Source organism: Megalobrama amblycephala, linkage group LG7 (assembly GCF_018812025.1).
Source record: "Megalobrama amblycephala isolate DHTTF-2021 linkage group LG7, ASM1881202v1, whole genome shotgun sequence".
Taxonomy (NCBI): Eukaryota; Metazoa; Chordata; class Actinopteri; order Cypriniformes; family Xenocyprididae; genus Megalobrama; species Megalobrama amblycephala.
The window spans coordinates 28,532,460-28,558,965 of NC_063050.1; the positions used below are offsets into that span (position 1 = coordinate 28,532,460).

Consider the following 26,506-nt stretch of genomic DNA (forward strand, 5'->3'; position numbering starts at 1 on the left):
AATGAATTTCTAAAGTCGTATGTAATGCTCTGGTGTGTTAGATGTTATTTACTCCGTATGAAGGCGATTATATCTCTTCAGGCATCTAGCAGGACTACTATGCACGCTGACGTTTAGGTCCATGTCTGTCCGGTGTCATTGGTGAATGACCGAAGATGTCTCATAGCAGGTTGTTTGCCCGGTTGCTCCGTAAGTAAAACTAACACTAGTGTTGTTACGTTTTAAACACATCTCTGTCTTTGTTTTGACATTGTTCCAGTAGCTATTGTAAACGTGCGAGTCTTTTATTTCTTTCATTTCTTTTGGTTAAACACAGACAGTCAGCTAATGCTAATGCTGTTGTGTTGGTGTTTTCAGCACCAAAACGTAAGTGTATTTATGAACAGGTGACCTTTACTGGTAAATGTGTTTCATTTCAACCTCATCACGAGGTTGTCTTTTTAAAATATGTCTTATATGTTAGTGAAAGTATCTGGAGGACTTTGAAGGTAACAGACTGACAGCACTATCATTTTCTGTCTTAGTGTTTATTTATATGTTGTATGGGTGTGTGTGCGTCTTTACTACAGTTATGATCAAAATGTTGCTCATATCTTCAGCTAGAATGACAATGTTCTTTATAAATCTGCTGAACGCGTGTTGACAGGTATTAGTACATGTGGACGACTAGTGTGACTGTAGATTAGTGTGAGATGTAGGTGTGTGTGGTTGCTTGTACTTCTTTCAATCCTTAGCGTTTACTATAGTAATAATGTAGCAGAAAATAGAGTGTTTGCAGTGTCTGTGAAAGGGTGTTGCCACTTTTGAAACTTTTGGTTAACTCTTCCAGTCTTGTGCAATTTAAGTCTGTCAATAATGGAGTTTTCTCTCCAGCTGAACAGAAAGCAGTGTTGACTTACTTCCCTCTCAGTGTGAAACACTGCATACTCTGCTTTTTCAGAACCATAAACCATGAACTTAATTCAATACAGTTTAATGCATGTGCAGTTATTTCCATTTGTAGGAAGGCAAACAGAATCGTTTTGCCATTGAGTAGTTGTCTATGACAGGGGTTTTTAAACTGGGGTCTTTGGAAAAGTCTAAAGAAAAACAGCATAATAAAATGTACAAATAAATAAGATAAATAATAATAAAAAAAGATTAAGCTAGCCTAAATATATTGAATAAAATAGATAAATGGATTTTAAACATTAAATAAATACATCTACAGTACAGAACAGTAATATTGTGTGTAGCAAAAAATTAACATAATAGACACGAAATATTTTCCAAATACTATTTTATGTATATTAATTATAAAACAGTACAAATTTAGTCTTAATACATGAAGATATATAGCAGCCTCTTAGATTTTAGGATGGGGGGCCTCGCACCAGTATGATCATATTTGGGGGTTTTTGACATCTAAAAGATTGAAAACCCTGATCCATGAGTGGTTTAAGTGAACTTTAACCTAGAGAAATGTGGATGGTGCATTTAATCCTGTCAGCTGTGATCAATAGTCTATTTCTTGCAGTCCTATTCTGTTCTGTCATTCAAGAAAACTGTTTACTGATCAATGATAAACATTGGCGTTTTTGGTTCCGCTTGGTGCTTTGCAACTATTGTCATCTGTTTCAACCCTGTCTTATTTCTAAACTATTTGAGGTCAAGGCAGCATGACCTTTGGACATCAGACCCTGTAGGGAACGTATAGAGTAATGCGAAAGAGAAGCCAACAACTTCTTCTTAGGCCTAACCTATAGCTGCCAATTTGACTCTGCATTTAATGTGACAGATTAGTAAATAAACTGCAGGCAGGTGTGTTGGACACAGGAAATAATATGAAGAGAGGAATGAAATCCAATATTTATAGAAACGGCAACATTTATTCATGCAGACTTCACTAAGAATGTAAAAAAAATCATACACTTTTAGATGTGTATTTATTGATCCTTGGTTCTTATTCCACTGCTGTTGTGTTTGTATTTGCAGTGCAGCAGGCTGGGGTGAGACACTGTTATACTGGCAACAGGAAGAACCTTTACATCAGCAAGAACACTAAGGTCATCTGTCAAGGCTTCACAGGAAAACAGGTGTGTAGCCATTTCAGCCCAAATATTTGAAAAGGTCTGGATTCACCGCCTTTCCATTTAGTTACAGATTGAAGTGCTGTATCATCTACTCACCTCACTGGCCATGAGGGTCAAATTAATAATAATAATAATACAAAATAATATATGCTGTTTTGACAAACCGAGGGACTCAAAATAATTTTTATGGTAATTGACATCATGCCACTGATTCTGTTATTAAAGCCAAAGTTTTGTTTAACCCCAAATATTAAAAAGTGGATAAAACAGGTTTTGCAAACATTGAGCCACTGATGAATCTGATGAGTAAAGCCTGCATGCTTATGAAACCCAGAAAGGACATTTATAATTTTGGCACATCATTTTAAGGATCTTTCTTCCTTGTTTGTAATTATCTGGGCCACATTTTGAATGCAAAGTGGTTTATGATGCACAAAAAAACATAAGCAGGAGAAAATTATTTATATAATATACATATACAGCACTACTTTAAAAAAAAAAAAAAAAAAGATTATATATATATTATTATTATTTTTATTTTTTTTAAAGGTAGTGCTGTCAAAAGATTAATCGTGATTAATCTCATCAAAAATAAAAGTTATATACAGAATTTTCACAATGTTTACATAATATGTGTGTGTATTGTGTATATTTATTATGTAAAATATATATAAATACACACACACATACATGTATTTATTTAAGAAATATTTACATATACATATATATTACATATATACAGTACAGTCCAAAAGTTTGGAACCACTAAGATTTTTAATGTTTTTAAAAGAAGTTTCGTCTGCTCACCAAGGCTACATTTATTTAATTAAAAATACAGTAAAAACAGTAATATTGTGTAATATAATTACAATTTAAAATAACTGTTTTCTATTTGAATATATTTCACAAAGTAATTTATTCCTGTGATGGCAAAGCTGAATTTTCAGCATCATTACTCCAGTCTTCAGTGTCACATGATCCTTCAGAAATCATTCTAATATGCTGATCTGCTGCTCAAGAAACATTTAATGTGTACAATTGTACAAAATATTTGTGTACAATATTTTTTTTCAGGATTATTTGTTGAGTAGAAAGTTCAAAAGAACAGTGTTTATCTGAAATCTAATCTTTTGTAACATTATAAATGTCTTTACTGCCACTTTTGATTGATTTAATGCATCCTTGCTGAATAAATGTATTCATTTCTTTAATTTCTTTTCAAAAAAATAAAAACAAAAATTCTTACTGACCCCAAACTTTTGAACGGTAGTGTATAATGCTACAGAAGCTTTGTATTTCAGATAAATGCTGTTCTTTTGAACTTTCTATTCATCAAGGAATCCTGAAAAAAAAAAAAAGTACACAACTGTTTTCAACATTGAAAATAATCATAAATGTTTATTGAGCAGCAAATCAGCATATTAGAATGATTTCTGAAGGATCATGTGACACTGAAGACTGGAGTAACGATGCTGAAAATTCAGCTTTGCATCACAGGAATAAATTACTTTGTCAAATATATTTAAATAGTACACAGTTATTTTAAATTGTAATAATATTTCACAATATTACTGTTTTTTACTGTATTTTTAATTAAATAAATGTAGCCTTGGTGAGCAGACGAAACTTCTTTTAAAAACATTAAAAATCTTAGTGGTTCCAAACTTTTGGACTGTACTGTATATATATATATATATATATATATATATATATATATATATATATATATATATATATATATATATATATATATATATATATATATATATATATATATATATATATATATATATATATATATTATTTTTTTGTTAAATATATACATGCATGTATGTGTATTTATATATATATATATATATATATATATATATATACACATACTAAATATAAACAGTACACATTATATTATGTAAACACAAACTTTTATTTTGGATGTGATTAATAAATTTTTCGAATATTACCTTTCATGTAGTGTGTAATAAAGCTGTTTGTGAATGTAAAAGGTCTGCAAAGTTTTTAAGATCAAAGTGCACAACACAAGTTTATTGTCTCCTAAAACAAGTCGTCAGCAATTCCTTTCACACTTCTTGTTACATACTTGCGTAACAATGTAACAAATATGCATAATACCAGCCTATGGTTTTTCAGCCTTGCGACTCCACTTTGCTGCACTTCAAAAGGATGAGGAATTGATACGTAAAGACCGACACCGCCGTTCCTGATCGTATACAAGTGCTGAGGAAGCCTCCAGAGCTAAAATTCAGATATGGTAATAGGCGTTTTTGACACACACTGTAAGCGGTAGACTAATCACAATAGACTGGGCCGTCTGACCAATCAGAGCAGTGGAGGCTCACGGAAAGCAGGGGTTTAGAGAGACCGAATCTTCGAACAAAACGTTTTCAGACTCTTTAATAAATGAGGTGATGTGCATTAAATGATGGTATTGTATATTATGAGAAAATTAAAGTTTTTTTTTTTTTTTTTGACCTTGAATGCATGTAAACCTGTTGTAGGAAACCTCCAAAACAACATTAGGTTCTTTTAAAATAGCATAATAGGGACACTTTTTAAATGTATAAAATACATAATAAAATAAATAATTTAAAAATATGACATGGCCGCTTTAAAGAATATTCTTATACGTGTGTTGGGTTGGGATTTAAACGTATTATCCTTTCATGCTTTATTTTATTAGATGAGGAGAGACCGACACAATTGTTCTTGACACCTGCCTAGAGGCCCTTTACACTAAAACTGCTGGCTACAGTATCCAATAACCTTGATTTTCTCACCCCTGTGATTTATTTCCAATCTCTCATTGCATTTCTCTAACTCTCCTTCACCCTCTTTCAAATGACTCTTTACCATAATAAAGGGTTATTAGATGAAGTTTTAATGAACACTCATTATAATTAGAAGGAGATGAAGAATGACTGGAGTGTCATCGCGGCATATTAACTTTGCTGTTCGGCTACATAAGCAAACCATACCTCAAATTAATCGCTACACTGTTAACGGAGGCAGCGTGCAGGAAAAACGGCAAAGTTAGCTCAGCGTTAATGAAAGCATGAGAACAAATGATGGTAGAAAAGTTGGCAAAGGGACGCTCGGAGGGGAAATAGATCGAAAACGTGCCAGGTTTCCTCATTCTTTCTAATTATTTTTATAACATTATAGTGGTAGATATTGACGTGGTACTGGCGGCCCTTACCTTTGGACTTAACTGCGGTGTTTCAAAATAATTTGTAATAATTAACATGGACATAGCGGGGAAGGAAGGTTAAAGTTCGTGACGCACCATTTCTACAGACTGTTCAAATCCCCAATGGGGAAATAGTATTTTACTGAGAAATTTTTATCTTACAGCATTCATTGATTTTAAAGTGCTTCACATAATGAAAGTGCATTTGTAAGTCTATGTTCTGGGTTGCATGCAGGGAAATTATATATGTCGTGTTTCACATTAGTCTCTTTACATTTAGTCAGTAATTTTAATAACCAAGCTAAATGTGAACTGATTTATGTACATACTGAAAATCTTGCAAAATTGCGCAAACTATGTAATTGTGCCTAAAATATGCTATGCATGACCATTACACAAAATCATTTATCTTTGTGTAATGGTTTGCGTTCTGTGTTCCAGCAGTGTGTCGTATGTTAGTTATACAGATGTAGTTTAGAATTATAGACTCAAAGGTTACCTGAGTCTACTTTCAAAGTGAGAGTCCTCTTTCTCTGCGTTTTCATTAGTGAACTGTGTTGTGGCTAGGCTTTTGTTGTGTATAGTGTCTTTTTTATTATATTATATTATATTATATTATATTATATTATATTATATATTATATTATATTATATTATATTATATTATATTATATTATATTATATTATATTAATTACATTTCATTTCTTTCGTTTCATTTCTTTTGTTTCAAAATTGTAGATGTAATTCTAACACAAAGAAGCTACTCTTTGAATACTGTCTCCCTCTTAAAATTAAAACACTGCAACAAATCTATCCAGTTTAAAGTCAACAAGAAACACATTCACAACCTGTTTTAATTCCTGTTTAAATTCCAGATTGTGAAAAGTGGTCACTATACATATTACCTAGTTAAAAGTTTTTTTTTTTTTTTTTTTTTTTTTTTTTTTAATTAATTAATACTTTTATTCCATAAGGACATGTTAAAATTGATAAATAGTGACAGTAAAGACATTTTTAATGTTCTGTTTCAAATAAATGCCTTTCTTTTGAACTTTCATTTTCATTTAATTTCTTTTGTTTCATTTCATTTCTTTTGTTTTGTTTTTTATTAGATTTTTTTTTTTTTTTTATCTAGTTTTATTTGAATTTGTTGTATTTTATGTCAGTTTACTCTCAATTATTTTTATACTTTTTTTGTCAGTTTTTTTATTCAAAGCTATTTTCCTCCCACTCTCTGACACTTAAAATAAAACTTTTCTTTTTTTTTCTTTTTCTTGTCTACCACCTTTGCACTTTTGTCTGCTCATACTCTGGCATCGGGTTTGCTTTTGGGTTAAATACAGACATTAACATTCTTTATTAGCAGCTTCTTTGAAAAGTGTACATCACATCAATTGTTGTGTGGTCACAAAACAATAAAAAATGATGCTGCATTATTGTTTAAGATCAAATTGAATAAAACGATCATGAAGCTTGTTAAAAATAAATTTCAGCCACTTCTACTGCTAATATTCGCAGAACCACATTATATTCACATGAGCAGAAATGGCTCGAGGTTTTGTGAACTTTCAAACACTTTACTCGTGTTTTTAGTTCTTTTGGTGTTTAGAAATGATAGCATCTGTCTGTTCAGAATGAGATCTTTTTGGACAGGGGATGAAGTTTGTGTACTCATTCTAAAAGTTACAGTATGTTTTCATAGTACATTAAGATCTTTTACTTAAAAGGAAACCTTTTTTTTTTTTTTCTCTCTCTCGGCGATATGACCTTTTTAATGTTAATACAAGCTGACTGCTGAACAGTAAGCCAAATTCTTCTTTCCTTCATTGAAAGCTCTCTCTTTTCTCTCTTTGTCTCTAGGGCACCTTTCACAGTCAGCAGTCTCTGGACTATGGCTCTCAGTTAGTAGGAGGAGTGTCCCCAGGCAAGGGGGGCAAAACACACCTGGGTCTGCCAGTCTTCAACTCTGTGAAGGAGGTAATTGCCTGTGTGACTGCTGACAGTCTCCTGTAAGCCACAGTTACTTTTTGGACAGCTGGTCTGATTCTCTGAGGGTACTAGGGGACATTTAAGGGGACTTATTTAGAGCAAGCAATGCCAACAGTAACCGAAGTGTTAAAGGCCAGAGGCTGGTTGTTTAATCTTTATCAGTTTAAACACTTTCAGATAAAGCCAAACTGCAACTGAAATGCTAAAACTGGATGTTTGACCAAATATATTTTTTTAGTTCTGTGAATGATTCTTTATTTGGTTTTTAGGCTAAAGATGGCACAGGGGCTGAAGCCACCGTGATCTACGTGCCACCCCCTTTCGCTGCAGCCGCCATCATCGAAGCAATTGATGCAGAGATACCACTCGCTGTCTGTATCACAGAGGGAATCCCTCAGCAGGATATGGTGCGGGTCAAACACAAGCTGCTCCGCCAGAACAAGACCCGCCTCGTTGGCCCCAACTGTCCCGGTGTCATTAATGTGAGAGCTGCACTTGTGCTGTTTTTTGTTTTGTTTTTTTTGTACCCGCACGGCTTCATTTTTGGAAACTTAACTAACATATTATTTGTAATATGAGTTAAAGATGCTGTAAGTTTCGAAGAGAAGGCATGTGTGGTGCAAATGTAGATGTAATTCTAACACAAAGAAGCCACTGTCTCTCTCTTAAAATTAAAACACGCTTAAGCTTTGACTTAACTGTCAAATAATTCTTAGTAAAAAGTAGGACTTGTTTAAGAGCAGACGCTATTTACAAAGAAGCTAAAAGCAACTTTCATCAAAGTCTAAGACTGACTCTTAGGTGCTAACTGAGGTGGCACTTAAGTTTTGCAAACTAAGGAATTATGTAATTATAACAAAATCATTTGTAGTTAATGGTTTTTCCTGTGAGCTTTTTGTTTTTCTGCGATTTTTTTATTTTTTTTTTATATATATATATATATATATATATATATATATATATATATATATATATATATATATATATATATATATATATATATTAGTAAAACAAAACCTGTAGCTGTAGTTTGCCTTTTTTGCCAGAAAATTCCTCAAACAAGTTTAGTGTTTTATTCATCCCTTATATTGAGGAAAGAAAAATTTTTTATATATATATATATATATATATATATATATATATATACAGTACTGTGCAAAAGTCTTAGGCACGTCAGTATTTTCACCCCCCAAAAAAGGTTTTAAGCCAGTTATTTATATATTTTGCTGTAGTGTCAATAGGAAATAGCTGTTCACATTTCCAAACATTCATTTTTCCATTAATTGTAATAATCCAGTGAGATTTTTAAATACACAATAAGACTGATAACAGCCAGTGCTCCACATGGAGATCAGAGCTCACCGCTCACCATCATCAAATCCGTCTGTGATTACATGAAGAAACATATGAAAATGAGACAAACCAAATCCAGAAGAACTGTGGCCGTGTCTCCCAAGAGATTTTAAGAAACTTTTGCACAGTACTGTGTATATGTGTATATATATATATATATATATATATATATATATATATATATATATATATATATTAGGGCTGTCAAAATAACGCGTTAATTTCGATTAATTAATCTGAGAAAAAATAACGCGTTAAAAAAAATAACGCAGATTAATCCATTCCGTATTGACCTTTGAACCTGAAGCTGTTCTATCCCCCATTCAACTGTAAAATGGAGGGAGATGACTGCTGCACTGACGGACAGATCAAGCAGAGCTCCTTCCCTTGTGGGCATGAGCTCTCTCTGTCTTCAAAGTAAGCACCGTCTTTGCACTCTCTCTACCTCACACATAATAATCTAAATCAACTGACACAATGCTAAATGTTCGTAAGACCGAATCCATGTTTCACGAGGCGCATTCGGAGAATGTTTTTCCTGAATAACCGCTGGGTGTGAATAGTGCTCAAAAGAACGTCACCTCATCTTCTCTGACAGGCGCCCTGCACGTGCAGCTGACATAAACCACACTTTCAGTAAACAAAAAGAAAATCCTATTTAGTGGTGAAGTGTTTTCTGTGTTGACAAATCTTTGCAATGTCCTAATAACAATCGCGATTCGCATGCAACGCGTCAACGTCCGCTAATGTCCAATTCGCGACCTAATGACTCATTTGAACAGATTCATTTTAATGAATCATGACAACAACTGATCTGTCCACACGGTCTATAATGAATCATTTACTCGAACAACTCTGAAATGAGAACATAAGTGTGCTTCCCCCATTTAGCAAGAGTGGTTAGTAAAATTAGCCTTAATAATCCACAATATTTTCAGGTTATTTAAATGACAATGTGTAGTAAATTAGGCCTACCTATAAAATCAGTTTAGACTGGAGTGAGGTGAAACCAGAACAAAGCAAGTTGTTGTTAGTTAGGTGCATTCAATTGTATATGGTACAAAATTATATTATTAGTTAAAGATCCCATTCTTCGTGATCCCATGTTTCAAACTTTAGTTAGTGTGTAATGTTGTTGTTAGAGTATAAATAAAATCTGTAAAATTTTAAAGCTCAAAGTTCAATGCCAAGGGAGATATTTTATTTAACAGAAGTCGCCTACATCGAACGGCCAGTTTGGACTACATCCCTCTACTTCCTTCTTTAATGACGTCACTAAAACAGTTTTTTGACTAACCTCTGCCCACAGGAATACACAAGAGTTGCGTTTGTAGAGTGTGTTTGTCACCATGTCGTCGAAACGCTGTTATTTTCATCCCGCAGTCCAATCACCGGGTCTGATTCCGGCTCAAATTGATAGGGTAAAATTAAAGACATGTTTACAATAACACTGAGCGCATGCATCTCCACGTTATGGTAAGAGGCGTGACCTTTCCGGGCAAGATGCGCTAAACTGCTGTCGAATCACAACACAGGAACCGCTGGCACAATCAGAACTTGTTACGTATTCTGAAGGAGGGACTTCATAGAACAAGGAAGTCATCAGCCCGTTTTTATGACAGTGGAAACAGCGGTATACAGAGAAGTAAATTATGTGAAAAATACTGTGTTTTTTTTACACGCGAAACATGAACACGTTATATTGCACACTATAAACACAATCAAAGCTTCAAAAAACCACGAAAAATGGGACCTTTAATATAACTTCTAAATGCTACTTTTTAATACTTTTCAGGTTTAGCAAAAAAGCATCTCTTACAAAGCTATAAAATCACTTTTTTTTTTTTTTTTTTTTTTTGCAAAGAGGGCAAGAAAGAATTACATTGAGAGTGATGGGTACTTTATTGTCAGTATCGGGCTCGCAGATCACGTGGGTAGGGCACTTTTTACTGTTTGTGTGGATGACCTTGTCTGTCACCACCGAAGACCATTTTTGACCCAGGAAAAACCCTGCATTGATTCATTTGAATTGAAATATTTAATACTTTCACAGCAAAAATTATGTATGCGATTAATTTAGATTAATTAATCACATAGTATGTAATCAATTAGATTAAAATTTTTAATCGGTTGACAGCCCTAATATATATATATATATATATATATATATATATATATATATATATATATATATATATATATATATATATATATATATATATATATATATATATATATATATATATATATATATATATATATTTTGCAGGGTAATTAAAAACAAATATGCCCTCCAGACATCACTTTTGGCCATGTATGTTGGTGTGGTTAGTGTCACAATAGTGCTATTTAAGAACCTTCTTACTGTGGGCTGAGGAGCCCAAGTTCTCTCCGGTGAACTGCTGCATTTTTTCAGCTGCCCATTATTAATTTTGCTGGAAAACTAGCCTGGTCCGGAACAGGCTACCTGTCAGGCTAAGCCGAGCTTCTTTAACACTGACCAAAAGGAATGCAATGATATTACAGCTGACTCTTTCACATACAGTTATTTGACTTTATTAACCATTATTAGTCGAAAAATAAATGAATATAAATAAGATTTTCTTATCAAAGTGATAAAATGTTGTTACAAAATTGAGCAACCATTTACTAAATAGAGCTAAAAAAAAAAAAAAAAAATGGTGTAAGTTTAAGGCATTTTTTGATTAAAATGTAAGTGAACCAAAACATTTAAAGATAAGTAATTTCTTACAAATTATTTAGTGATGAGTGATTTTTTTATTTTTATTTTTTTTGCTCGACAAAGAGCAGGAGAAATACCAAGCAAGTGCCTCAGAGCCAGCAAAAGCTATGAAAAGAGTGACAGTAATATGCAGCCTGCAGAAGTGATGCATGGTTGTTGTTTACACTAGGCCTACCTACTGTAGTCAAAGCACAATCAAGTCAGCTAGCCTTTTCCAAGGCCCATATTTACTAAAATAGAGACCTCTTGGAATCTATATATCTGTAACCTATAGGTTTTCTTTAAATGTTTTGTGCCCAAGATTTAATTAGATTGTTTTAAAATATATGAATACATTTCTCTCTGGTTTTGTTTGGCAGCTGTAGTACATTTTTTTTGGTTAAAATCACAAATTAAAAATTAAAATAAATATGCACAGGCTAAATTTTAATTGGTAAGATTTAAACTAATCTAAACTCAGTAGTTGGCCTAAAGTATATTGATTTACCCCATTACAATAGTCCATTTACAGTTACTATCATAAAAATACACTTACTTGTAGGTTTAAAATTGTACATAAGGCACATTTAATATCCAACATCAAATATTTTAGTGAAATGTATATTTTAGTCAGAATTATTGCGCTTCTGTTGTGTCACGTCTGTTTAGCTCGCAGCAGCGCTCGTTCACTGTGAAGTTTAGCAGCAAAATGGAAATATTTGCATGACTTTCTAACATTTACAGATGGAGAATAAACTTGTGAAAAGTAAGTTATGCAATGAGGAAAACATCATGTCTCAAATGCATAAAATATCACAGAATCTATGCTGTTTCCTATGGTGGATCGATTTGATCCATGATCGACCTCTAGGGCTGCTTAAAAAAAGCGTGCACGTGCAATTATCTTGACTAGGTAAACCTGGATCAAATTAGTGGGACTGCGTGAACTTCAATTAACTTATGCAACCGCTTTAGCCCCAACTCATTTGTTAGGTTCATTCATCTTTTTCAGAAAGTGTATGTTTCCTCCTCTCTGCTGCCATCTTGTTACTCCTAACTAGGTTAGGATACCTAAATGGTTCTGATAATAGAGTCACCCACTATCAGAGTCCTGGGCTCGGCTGCTCTAAGAGTTGAGTGCCGCTGACTGTTCAACCTTGAGCGGCAGTTAGCATCGGTGTTAGCTGCTGGCTGATTTGATCTGTGTCCGATCATGTTTGGGGATTCCTCACCCACATTCATCAAGTCTGGAGATTCCTCACCCACATTCATTAACACTTAAAATCTGTTCTCCAGATGTATTGGCGGTGGTAGGGAGCTAGTGTTTGGGGTAGAGGATGCTACTGCATTAATATGTGATACTCGTGACAATCTAATGTCTCGAGTGCCTTTGGGTCTCGCTCCCTGTGTGTGCCATCGATTAATGTGCTGATCAGTTCCGGCACTCAGTACGGTCTGTTTAGGGGCATTAGATTCATGGGACTCACCGGCTTTGTGCTGAGGACGTCCATGACGAAGCTCTGTTGTGTGTTCCTTCTGGTTTGGTAGTCCCCCAAGTAACTTTGTTTCAAGAGCTGCAATCCTTTGTAGAAGTCTGTGGCAGTTTGTGCAGCAGGTAGATTCTTCAACCAGAGGAGGCATATTATTTCTAATCCTTTTGGATGTAGGCAGCTGTGTTTTCCCTTCTCCGGAATGTAAGCTGATGGCGGTCAGTGGGAGGCTGGTTGGATAAAAATTCCCCTTTTTTTGTAGCAATTCTTCCAGTTAAAAAGATTGTTGTTGCCAAGATTTGTCGTTTGAGCACTGTGCCGATTTGCTGTAGTTAAAATTAGAAGATAAAATATAAAAGCAATAGAGCAAAGCGCGGAGCTGTAAGCAAGAGCGTCCGAACAGTAGCAAAGCAGGAAGCACATGTGAACATGAATAAGACTAAAATTACATCATTCTTAGAATTTTGACACACTTGAGACTAAAATTTGACTCTGAGGCTTTATACATATGGCCTTTGGAATGTGTATTGAATTGGGTCATTTTTTATTTCATGTTGACTTCAAAGCCTACTGCTTGTAATTTTTAATTGCCTACAGTAAAATTTATAATTTAAACTGAACTTTAATGTGTTTTTTTTATATTTGCAGCCTGGCGAGTGCAAAATTGGGATCATGCCTGGACATATCCACAAGAAAGGAAGAGTTGGTAAGAGCTCCACTGGATGACACCTGGCTTTATGATAAAGTAAACTCTGTCATTCTTCCAGAAGAGCTTGACACTGGAGCAGCTCGCTTGCTGATTGAATAGAATCTTAAAATATCCTCGAAAGGCATAACATTCCTCCTCTCTTCACGTTCATAAAAGAAGCATCAGACAGACAGAGCCAGAGGATCTCGATTTGAGATGGACCCTTTTTAATCTGTCAGATTTGTAAAAGTGTCTCACCATGCCAGGGATGATGAGATGTCTCTGCTTGAACATGAACTCAGATATAGACTGTAACGCAGTGTTCAGACTGCTAAAAAAGAGTGGTGCAGATATCTTCTCATCAGTGCTCTGTCAAGGAATTATAAACTGCAGGGCTGTGCTGTCTCAAGTCACATAACTAGACAGATGCTACAGGTTTTTGAGGAACTCTGAAGAATAGTACTCAGAGTTGAGCTTGGTGCCTGTTCCTGTAATAAGAGTTGTGACCTTGTCTGTCTCGAAATGGTTCAGCTGAAATTGGCCTTTTCCAGTGCTGTGTTTCTATTAGGTTACATCTGACATTTGGAAAGAATTTTTTTTTTTTTTTTTTTTTATTACTTTTGTGCTCCCTAGATGACCCCTGGTTTCATTGGGCATTTGGAAAAGAACTGAGAGCAGCAAAAGTGCATTAAAATGTTGAATACTACAAGGAATTTACATTTTTGCTCTTTAGAATATTGTGAAGACAGGAAACTACACTCTTAAAAAAAAAAAAAGATTCAGGTATGCTTCAATATAGAATTTTAAATTTTATTCCATAAGGGTTCTATACAAGGAGAAATGTTTTAAAGGATTGCATAACATTTTGAAGCCCAAAAACATGCATCCATCCATCATGAAAATAATCCACACGGCTCCAGGGGGTTAAATATCCATATTTAAAACTTTATTAACTAGAATAACTAGCTTCCAGCAGATGGCCTTACACATAGATTTGTGGCGAAAGTGTAACCCCTGACCTGACGGCTTGACGTAATGACGAACGCGGAAGCACAGAAGAAACAAAACAAAATGAATTGGAAAAGTAGAGACTCACACTTTGATGTACTAACTTTAGGGCTGTCAGTTAATTACATTATATACTTATTAATTAATCATATGTTTGAACCTTTGCCAATTAAGTACTCCAATGTACAAATTTAAATTGTTAGTCCCAGTTCTTTTTTTAATCAAATAGTTAATTGCACTAATTATGTTAATTGAACAACACAAATTACATTATAAAATTGCAATTTATCTTTTATCTAGCTCTATTTTTCTCTCTTTTTTTCTCTCTCAGGCATTGTATCTAGATCGGGCACCCTTACGTATGAAGCTGTACATCAGACGACCCAAGTGGGTCTGGGCCAATCGCTGTGCATTGGTATGGCAAACTAACCATTGGTCATCCATTATTATAAATCTGCCTAGACTACAGAAAGTGTTTAATGCAGAGAGGTCTTTGAATAAAGTGTCTTTTCTCTTAGGTATCGGTGGAGACCCTTTTAATGGCACTAACTTCATTGACTGCCTGGAGGTGTTCTTGCAGGACCCAAAAACTGAGGGCATCATTCTGATTGGAGAAATTGGAGGAGATGCAGAAGAAAATGCGGCAGAGTACCTGAAACAGCACAACTCCGTAAGCGGCTTCTAATGTTCTCATGTGACTTCTAAACTGTAAAATGCTGTTAAATTTAAAGGTTATATGTCTGAATGTGTCTAATATTACCTCAACCTTTTAACACTTACTTCCTTACCCTCATAACACAAGGCTATCTTTGTGCTGTCTCCAACTTTTTCTACAACAGCAACATCCTGTTTTTGGTTAACATCCAGCCTATGTATTTTATTTTATTTTTATATTATTTTATTTTATTCAATATCTCATGAAAGTTTTATGTGAACAGAGCAAAACTGATTGGTTGTAATTCATTGAAAACCATCTCCACAGAAGTAAAGTTAAATATGCACACATTAAAATTTAGCATGATTTTTTTATGAGACATAGGAAAACTGATGGCATCTTTGACATCAGATGCCATATTTGAACATGCAAATTAGAAAGCTATTTTATTCATTCAAAAGACTTTGAATATAATGCACAAGTCATATCCATATTTTGTGCTGGTTTTGTCTTTTAATTTTTGGTGAACTGTGCCTTTAAGATCTTCCGCACATACCCCCACTCAGAGGTTAAGAATCACTGTTATACATTCATGAATCGCTTTTAGACTCATGAGTCAGTGCTTATTTTTTCTTAGCCCTTAGGATGTACACAGTGTTTTTCATCTTCTGGATATCAGCAGCTTTCTCCAACAAACAGGAACCCTCACCACACATGGAGAGCCTCTTTCCTCGCTGGCAGGAGCTTCTTGCCCCTGAGCTCACATTGTTTCTGTGAATGAGAAAACGGCCTCCAGCTGCTCTTTGATCTGTTTTGGCTGTGAAGGAAAATCTACAAGGTTTTCATTGTGATCTTTGGACCAGCCAGGCTGGATTTCATTCACAGTCAAAGACCTCCTCCACTCCTAACAGCGCCTCAGTTTGTGTCAACATTAACCATGTCATATTTATTCCTCCAATCTGAGAGTCATAGAGAGCTGATGCATTAGCAAGTCTCTTGCATTGAGAATTTTTCTGTCTGTGATTATTAAAAAAAAAAACCTCATGGATACTCATGGAATCGTTTCAGCCGTGCTGATTGAGCCAAATTACATACGGCAAACTGATACATGAAAGTCCATTTTCTCAAGAGGAACTCAGACGGCCAGACGCGATTCAAATGGAACTCCAGTCTGAGAGTGTAGCAGCGGAGGGGCACAGTAACCCCAGGAAAATCAAGCAAGCCGCTCTGAATATGTTAACTGCATGAACAAGTGCCTCATTTTTGAGCAAGTGCTTGGATGTTCAAAGAACCTCTCCTCCATCCTGTGAATCAGAGTGTGTTAAAGAGCTCTTTTTTATTGTTGCCACATTTCAATTGAACTGAAATGGTGAAATGTCAATCTGCAATTTTCAGCATTGTTGAGAAGTTTCACAGTTGCAGATACCATTAAGCCTTTTCTTTACTTGGAGAAAAGCATGCATGTTGCTCTTTGAGCACGCATTAGCACTGTGAAACTTTCTTCTTTTCCAGCCTGTCAGTTAAATTAGTGGGAGAATTGAATTATTCCTCGCCGACTTGCTGATTGTATGAAATTGGTCCTTTCAGGTAAACTTTTCTCATTACCTCAACGAGGTAGTTTTTAAGTGAATGCTCCAAAGATGGCCTTGGCCGTGAATAATGGAGATCAATACATGGTCATGCTACATTTCATGCAGTGGATTCAGCCTTGGGAGAAGCATTTGGCAGTTATGAAATTTTCCGTCTGCGCCGCTGTTAACAAGACCTGAATTGATCAGACTGTTAAACGCATGCCGGTCTCATTAAGAAGTGCGGACAGGGATGATACATCAGGTTCAAGGCGGTAATGGAAGCGGCGATCCATATAGGAGCTTGTAAACTATTAGCTCTAGAAAAAGTCGTGTCAGATTTATGTTGTTGTATGAATCCTTTTAGACTGGCCTAGGAAGAGCATCTGTTTTTCTTTTGGAATAATAGTAGTGACAAAGGGCTCATGGTCCAATCCCATAACTTCACTGCGCATTTAAACGTTCACACACTTCCTGTTGAATCCATATCTGGTACTTGCTTTTTATTAGCTGCAGTGGCATTGTGCAAATAATGGTGTGAGCACCCTGTTTTCCTCTTTTCTGTTAATTTATCAACTCCCTATACGCATACACCAGTAAGTCCTTGTGTCAGAATTGCCAAGGCAAACTGCAAAATTGCTTTTCAGCCAAATTAGCATATTGATATGAATATTCCTCTCAAGTGCTTGTCAGCTATACGCTTGTTTTTGCTTATTGCTAACATTTGTCACCTAGGGAACATTGCCCATTAAGATCCACTTGCAGTCCACAGTCACCGCGACACTATTGGGAGCTGCTGAATGATGGAGAGGAAACTTTCCAACGGTTAACATGGAAACTTTGTTTTCTGCTAACGTTTATTGCATAACCATCATCTATTTTTCTGTAAAAATACATTCAATTAGTACACTTCTAAAGGGATAGCTCATCCAAAAATGACAATTCTGTCATTATTTGCTCACCCACGTGTGCTTCCAAACATGAACACTGTTATGTTTTTTCTGTGGAACACAGAAGGATTATTTTTTTACGAATTTTCACAAAACAAGGAGTAAATAATGACAGCATTTGGGTACTTTTGGATGTACTGCTACTTTAAGACCCATATTACTTATGTAACCGCTAAACAAGCTCAAAATGGGGTTGACTGGAGAGTGTCTGAGAAAGTCATTGTCATTCAACAAAAATGGAGCACAAAATGAAAGGATGGCGTTCCACTTCAGCATTCTCTCAAGGTTTTGTGCATGAGCAAAATATAATTACCTCAGTTCATTATCGTAATCTTCCCAGATTAGGCTTTAGTCTGCAGTCAGCTGCACGAACATGAACAGCTTGAGCTTTGAACCGGCTCCTGTGGAGCGTTATAATGTTAGCGAGTAGTTGAAGATTATCAAGTATTAAGTTAGACTGTCTTTGACTGGCGGTCACATTCATTTCACCGTCTCTACCTGAAGTTTGCATTCCCATTTAAAGTTTCTAGTGAAATCAAAAATTGCCTGTGAAGTTTAGGAACCTTCTCTCTTGCGAGATGCTAATGAGCACGTCTGAATTAGTGCTGGCTCCGTTTGAGCCCAAGGGAGTCTATAATACCGTAGAAAACGATCCATTAGCATTCCTATTGATCTCGATGGCAATAGCTCAGCTGGCACAGGAACCCACAGAAGTATGCAACTGAAAAATATCTTTTGTAATATATTTATATGATAAAATAGTATTATCAGAATATTAAACTTTTTTTTTTTTTTTTTTTTGATGGGACTGGCACATGCTTACCAGCCAAGCCTTTCAGCCTTTCTAAGAAAAGCTGACAAAATTGCCATAAAAACATCCAAAACCATTTTATTCTAGACACACTCATCCACCTGTTGCGATTATAACAACCCACATCCAACTCTGGAATTATGATGTCATTCACGAGGATAGAATATGGTGGGAATGAGGAAAAAGCAGCCTGAGCATGATGGCCCATCAGTAATGGCAGTTAATTGGCATGGACATGACAAATTACCTTCCATGAAAGTGAGATTGTATTAAATGACAGACTCTAGTCACTGTCTGCCCATCTGCTTACTCCCACACAAGCTATTAGATGCCTTGATCTGCCTACATTTTAATGCCAGTTGAGCACAGTATGTGCCGTCTAAAAGCCCCTGCACTTATCTTTACCTCTTATTTACAAGTCTATAAAAATAGAGACTCGCCTCCTGTAATTGTATCTCAAAACATTATTCTTGTAGGCCTTACTTAGCTTCGCTATGACCATAGTTATTTTTATGGAGACCCATAATGCAGTGGTCAAATAAAAACACACTTTTGCTGTATATTGTGCTACCTAAGATTTGAACTAATTTTTATATATATATATATATATATATATATATATATATATATATATATATATATATATATACACATTTCAATGTTTTAGTAAAGACGTCTCACCAAGGCTGCATTTTATATAAATAATTTCAAGAATAATTTATTATTATCATTGTTGAAAACTAAGGTCTCCTTTAGGGGACCTCCCACCTCATATTATTTCATCCCAAAATTTTGCAAGCAAATGCAAGTTTCTTGGGGTGAACAAAACATTTCTCTTTTTGGGGGGAACGCAAACATTTTACGAGCAAACGGGGGTTCCAAAAGCATTGACGTATAATTTTTCCTCCCATCTCATTTCCATCCCATCTCATGAGACTGTATCAAATTTTCATGTTGCGGTAATTGCTGACACTTTTATCACGGTATATGGTATTATCACGATATTGAAATAAGTTGCAAAAAAAAAAGTGTTGTCATAGTATAGCAGGTTTAAGAATTCTTTCTTATAACAAAAAGAACTCTATATTTTTTGTGCATTGCCTTATTGTATTTAAATGTTTAAAGTAAAATGTTTCAAACAGATTGAAAAAGTCATATTATAAAGAATTATAAAGAACAACAGGTAACACTTTACAATAAGGTCTCATTATTTAATGCTAGTAGGCTATTTATTTTCAAACCTTAAACATTTATTTAAAAAAAAATGAAAATAAATAGCCTATTAAGTCTTTAAGTATTAAGTATTTGGTGCTGTGATGAACAACATTGCAAATGCAAAAAAACTGAATGGCTGTATGAAGCATTTTAAATACTGTAGTAGGTGCTGGGTTTCCGGGGTAACCGCTGCATTTCTGCTGTTCCATGAGCGCCCTTTGCTGTCAGAGAGTGAACGTGCACTTTCATTCAGTGCGTCTCCTTCACTCGTTCCACCATGTGCTTCTTGTGCACTTTGGGCTTGTTTACATATGAGTGTGTGTCCCTTTGACGCAGCATACAGCGGTGTTGTGCAGTTTATATGGTTGATGGGGAAAGTATTCTTAAAATGTATTATAAAAATTTGAATAATTCGTAATAAATAATTATTCACAGTATTTTGAAGTGCCCACGATAACAATATTGTGCATATTCATTATCGTGATATCGTATATTGTTCATTACCGAATATCGGCTATATGTCTACCATCACCTTTACCACCATGTCACTTTAGGGGCTCTGAGTAGCTTAATATTTTTGTGGAAACCATGATATATCTTTTTAATAAAATTTGATGAATATAAAGTTCAAAAGCATTTATTTGAAATAGAAATATTTTGTAACGGTGTAAAAATCTTTCTATCACTGTCACTTAATGAATCCTTTCTGAACATAAGTGTTAGTTTCTCAAAAAAACACTTAACTTATTATTTTTATTTTCCCTCTTCAGGGGGCCAATGCTAAGCCGGTGGTGTCGTTCATTGCTGGCTTGACAGCCCCTCCTGGAAGGAGAATGGGGCATGCAGGAGCCATCATTGCCGGAGGCAAGGGGGGTGCCAAAGAGAAGATCGCGGCCCTTCAGTCGGCTGGAGTCGTCGTCAGCATGTCTCCGGCTCAGCTGGGCAGCACCATGTTCAAGGTGAGACCGTTTTCTCTCAGTGTGAGCTGTAACTCAGAGGCAGAGTCACCACAGAGCTGCACTTCTCGTTTCTTACCTCACTGTCTAAATGCTCAGCATCTGTTTTTAGTTTCTGCAAACTCAAACATGCTGAGAGCAAGCCATTAAAGACATTTTTTAAGTAAAAAAAACTATTTGTTTTTATTTTCCTCCTTTTAGTTTAAAGCATCACAGTGAGGTCAGCTCACTGAGAACTGTTTTTAAAGTAGATTTATCGGTTTGTGCGGCTCTAGCCGAACCGGCTCTGGGAAATTCACTATTCTGTGGGCCAAACCGGTGACTAATATAAAGGGCCCCCTTAAACAATCATAGCAGTTTTTACCGTAAGATATTCAATAGAAAGCTACACCGCAAGAGAGAAAATGAACAAAGCTCCATTTATATTGGTGAGTTAGCAGCTCTGCCTCTTTATCTCAATTTATCACAGCCAGCACTTTTAACAAGATGTATAAAAAGTGAAAGCGTGTATTACACTCATTCATCATTTTAGCCTTTCATTATCAGCACTAGCAAACGCTCCTTCCTCTGCATCAATACCATTTTCTCTCCTCTTCCACCACACCCCTGGATTCTAATTTGTAATCATTGGAAGTAATGATGAAAAACACTCTGGCTGGTTGTTAATTTTGCAGCCCATTGTGTTCATACATCTGTGTTTATCTCATTGGCCAATTTAATAATGATGGCACATACGCACGCCTCAAAGATGATTGTGCGTTTCCTCTCTTTTTGACCATGTTAACATGCACGGGTTTGTTGGCAACTCACTTACGATGTACCGGCCACAATCCCACCTGGAATATTAACCCTTTATCCCATTATGATATAGCTAAGAAATATCTGTCAGCTTTTTGACTCTATTCATTATTTGTTTTTATGCATCATTTTGATCAAACCAAATTTAAATTTATTTTAAGTCAACAACATGTTGTATATGTTCACTTTTGATATGTTTACTTTTAAGTGAACAAAAAGAACAATTAGATGTACACTACTGCTCAAAAGTTTGGGATCCTTGAGATTTTTGTAATTCAGAAAGAATGCATTAAATAGATCAAAGGTGACTGTTCTTTTGAACTTTCTATTCATCAAAGAATCCTGAAAAAAGTGTATTATGGTTTTCAGAAAAATATTAAGCTGCACAAACGTTTTCAGCATTGATAATAAGAAATGTTTCTTGAGCACCAAATCAGCATATTAGTATGTTTTCTAAAGGATCATGTGACACTGAAGACTGGAGCAATGATGCTGAAAATTTGTAATAATATTTCACAATATTACTCTTTGGAAAACAATACCATTACTTCGAAAACATGAAAAAATCCTACAGATCCCAAACTTTTCAACTTTTTAATACAGAGTGGTTTACAGCAATATTTACGTTGTAGAGTGTAAAATACCACATTGTGGTGCTTCTGTAAAGATTTTTGAGTGATGATACAAACAAACTTTTAAATCAGTGTTTGAACTGATAGAACTCATAGAAATGTATCAAAAAATCGATTAATTAAAAAAAATTCAAACTTTTTTTTTTTTTTGGCAAGTATCTGTCTTAACGCTTTACAGTTTTAGGAAACTTAATGTTAAATGACAGGTTAAATCAATATTCACTATGATTAATTTTATTTCACATGTATGCATTTCAAAATCTTTGTAAATGTATTGTGAATATTCAGTAAATCACCCAACCCTACTAGTGTGTACAACTGCACACAACACAGGAAGATACTAATCATGCTCTCATTCGTTTACCCTCTCTCTCTTTACTAATTATGTAATCACAGCAAATACTTAATTTCTTGTGTTACTTGAGGCCATTTCCTGCAATATTATTTCAGGAGGCAAGTTGGCTTGACCACTAGATGGCAGTAGAGCTTTGAGTATTTTTACAGAAGAACCTGAGCATCTTCGTTTCTAAAACATGACATTTGCATAAGGGAATTCTCTCTGAAATGCACCATTCCGTCACCCTTAGCTGTGGAAAATGCATTTTCAAAAGCACAATGCATCACCCTGTAGCTGTATGCTTTTGTAAATTAACTATGTAAATAGCTATTCCTGACTGGAACAATCTACATTTGTCTTTGTATCATACAATGCATTTATCACAGCTTTATGTGTTTACCCACAGCTTCTTTAAAGGGTTTTTCCCCCCTGTGCGATTAACCTTTACACAGCCTCAAATCCTGAGATTCACAGAGCAATCTCCTGTTTAATGCAGGGAGCTTTCCAGGTGTTAGAACTTCCAAATATGAAAATGTATGCTAGATTCCTAAAGAAAGACTATTAGAGATGCCAAGCTAAAACAAACAATGACCAAATACAGCGTGTGAATACAGTCACACACACAATATATAAAAAAATCAAGAAACTCAGGAATTAAAGATTTTGTGCAGCAGACAAGGTCAAAACAGAGTGGGGTTTCATAGTATTTTTCACATTTTAGGATGAGACCAATACAGTAAAAATCACAATTCCAAAGAATGAAAATAATTCTGGTAGAAGGTTAAACAGCTCCTTTAGCAGCTATGTATCAGTTGCCTGGCAAGGCCAGACTGATATATCTTCTACAAGATATATCAGTCTGGTCAGTCCGCCCTCCGTCGCGATTCGAGTCAACTCTAAACCGTACCGTGCAATCAGATTCGTTTATTTCAGTGACGCAAACAGCGTCACTCTAGTGTGGCGAAAGTCCCCTCAATATCAACAAAGACTGCGCACGGGAGACCCAAGAGTTTGTTCTATTCAGCCGTGAATTGAGTTTTAAATGACCAAAAACACATTAATTATTTACTTTTCGCTGTTGACTCTCTTGTCACTTTGCTAACGTCATATCCGCCCTTCTCTGATTGGTTTACTCCGCTTCCTGTTTGCTCGGATTTGCTCCGCCCTAGAAATCGAATTGATTCAATGACCGACCAGACTCATCCGCTGGTACAGTGGTGAGGCTGGATTTTCCAGGCAAATGTATCAGTGTGTCAGCCTGAGGGATGCTTAACGATTATTGTAATATTTTGTATTTAAAGTTATAGTTCGCCCAAAAATAAAAATGACATTATTGACAGCATAAGTTGTTATAAATACACTGCCGGCCAAAAAAGTCACTGTTTGGATTGAAGTTATTGCTGTGATTATTATGTTTCTAGCATGTTATATGTTTGGGAACAGTTAGGATCAAATTGTAAAAGAATGGTTGAGAGGGAGCATGAAGAATCATTTTCACACATGAATTGGAAATAACATTTATTTCCATCAAGAGGTGCAACAATTTTTGTTCAAGATCTAAAACCTAGGCCTGTAGGTGGCACATAGACTTCATTTAACCAACACACTAAATACACTAAGGCCCAGTTTCACAGACAGGGCTTAGACTAAGCCAGGATAGGTGTAGCTTTTATAAATGTACCCTAGAAAAAACATTATTGGTGTGCATCTTGAGACAAAACAATGGCATTTGCATTTTAGTCTAGGACTAGCTTAAGCCTTGTCTGTGAAACCGGGGGTAAATACACTAAAGGCATACAGGGGCTATGTTTTCAACAGATTTACATTCCAAATGCATTTATTCTGTAATTGCAAACAATCTGGTGGAGATCCGTGTTTGGATTTATTACAGTTCATCACCAAAGGTATGACGGCAGGTTTATTCGCACAAACAACACAAGTGCCTTGCGAAAAAACACAGACTGGAGCTGCGTCCAAAATCGAATACTTCTCTACTATATAGTACACGAAAAACAGTATGTCAACAGAGTAGTATGTCCGAACTTCCGGCGAGATTCTGAAGTGCGCATTCGATGGACACTTTACTATCCCATGAGGCCACGGGAGAGGATTTATGAATTGAGGTGAAGCGATGTAACTGACACCGGTAGGTCACATGATAATGACAACATGGCGGATGTAATATGTCCAGATTACATTCATACTACCCCAATTCATACTATATAGAACATACTTTTTTAACAGTCACAAAGTAAGTTAAAATTCAAATGTAGTACCTAATCAGACAGTACGCGACTTCGGACGCACTCTGGCTGTATGACGCTTTTATTTGAATGAAATATCGCAATGGAGATCGCTAAACTCAAACATATATATATATATAAAATATATAATATCTTAAGCATTTTCAGTATTCTTATTTAATTCACCTTATTTTCTGTATTGACTCCTTCAGCTCTTTAAACACAGTATAATAGTAAATGTTAACAATCACTGCAAGAAACTTTGACTCACACAAACCAACTGCAACTGAGGCAGACCCTGCTCCTGTAGCCCATGCTGATAATGTTTGTTTGACCCCTGTTTGCTCTTCCCTGTTCTCTGCAGGAGTTTGAGAAGAGGAAGATGTTGTAACATGTTAGAGGGAGTGTGAGAAACAGACGGCCCTCCCTGCCTTAGGACCTTCATCCCTGCTGGAGCCCAGCACCTTCCTCCAGGCTCAACCGTGCGCACACTTTGTGTTTTCAGCTGATTCTGTGAATACTTGTTCCGTATTTTCACCAGAGGAAATAAACATTTCAAAATCTATCATAGCCTTTGTCTTAGAAGTGTACAGCACAGGAACACATCCACCTTTTAATCCAGCCACACTCGGAGCAATGTCAGCCATGTGTTGCTTTATGTGATAATGTCTTCTTTCCTTCTGGAACAGAAAATATATCTCTTATACTTTACCTTGTAGTAGTTAATTTATTATTGCGTTTGCATCATTGTCTACGCTTCATTTACCAACAGCAGCTCAATGCACGTCTCCGGCGATCATGTACTTGAACGATGCATGTTATCCTTTTGGCTGTCTTGATAAATCTATCGCCCCTCTGTGAGAGCTAATGTGTGATTTTTGAATTGAATCGCTCTATGGCAGAAAGCTGTTTTGCATTGGAACTCATTTGCGCAATTGAAAGCCTTCGAGTTTCTTTTTGCAATTCTGGCTTGGTGTGACCTTCTGGTTCCCTGAGTCTTTGAGTGCATTAAATGTCATTTTTCTTTGGCATTGAAAGTAAAGATATTTTCTCCTATATTTTTCAGCATCTACTTCATGTGGCAGGTGCAATTATAGACGTGAAGATAGCCACGACAGATTTAGAAAGCTGTACCGACAGCATCAGGCAATGTTGGTCATCCTTAGTTGTCATAAAGTATCGTTCAGAATTTGACGCCAGATGGATTATTTAGCCTTTTCATATGACAACTTTCACTTTAGCACGACGAATTTGGAGAACTAAATGGACCAAATTATTGAAATCTAGTTTGCATTGAAAAGAGCAAAACTACATGTCACCTGTCCCAGGCTTTTAGCAAGGATTTTCATTTGCAGACACAGGTTTATTAATTCTGACATGCCTCACTGGAAGGTAAAATGTGTGTGGGAGGACTTTCTCCTTTCGCCCTGTAATTGCATCTCTCTTGCCTAATGACATGCATTCACATTTTACTCCGATAAAGAATAAAAATGCAAATTTGTTCTCTTGCCAGGTGCATTTCAGAAGTGCTCAGAGTTGATGAATATTCTTAGTTTGAATCACACATTTATCAGCCTCAATTATGTGAGGTTGCACAGGTTGTCTGTACCGGAAAAATGTGCGAGTTTGCTCGGATTTCAATAACGCCAATTTGTGTGGAATGAGTGGGAGGAGGTCAACATGGAAATGTCACCAAATGCACACCGTACATTCACTGTATCGTTACGACCCTCCAGCTGAACTGTAAGAAGAAAAGGAGGGGGAAAAAAACAGAGATGAGCTCTTGAACTGACACACATCACATCTCTGTATCT

The 26,506-nt window shown here is 35.7% G+C and overlaps 1 protein-coding gene across 1 annotated transcript; it reads left to right on the forward strand.

Moving 5' to 3' along the window:
- Nucleotides 1-40: 40 nt before the first annotated feature.
- suclg1 (succinate-CoA ligase GDP/ADP-forming subunit alph) lies at nucleotides 41-25,403 on the forward strand. Its single transcript, XM_048196941.1, has 9 exons — nucleotides 41-189; nucleotides 1,975-2,075; nucleotides 7,138-7,254; nucleotides 7,536-7,748; nucleotides 13,480-13,537; nucleotides 14,859-14,942; nucleotides 15,046-15,197; nucleotides 20,497-20,685; nucleotides 25,057-25,403. Exons 1-9 carry the CDS (start codon nucleotides 156-158, stop codon nucleotides 25,081-25,083), a joined length of 975 nt encoding a protein of 324 aa, XP_048052898.1. The 5' UTR covers nucleotides 41-155; the 3' UTR covers nucleotides 25,084-25,403.
- Nucleotides 25,404-26,506: the final 1,103 nt, after the last annotated feature.

Excerpts from the sequence above, each read along its gene's own strand:
- suclg1 (XM_048196941.1), top strand. The coding sequence starts at position 156 with ATGTCTCATAGCAGGTTGTTTGCCCGGTTGCTCC. Across the intron at positions 7,255-7,535 it reads TCTTCAACTCTGTGAAGGAG|GCTAAAGATGGCACAGGGGC; the intron begins GTAATTGCCTGT and ends TTTGGTTTTTAG. Across the intron at positions 14,943-15,045 it reads GGGCCAATCGCTGTGCATTG|GTATCGGTGGAGACCCTTTT; the intron begins GTATGGCAAACT and ends CTTTTCTCTTAG.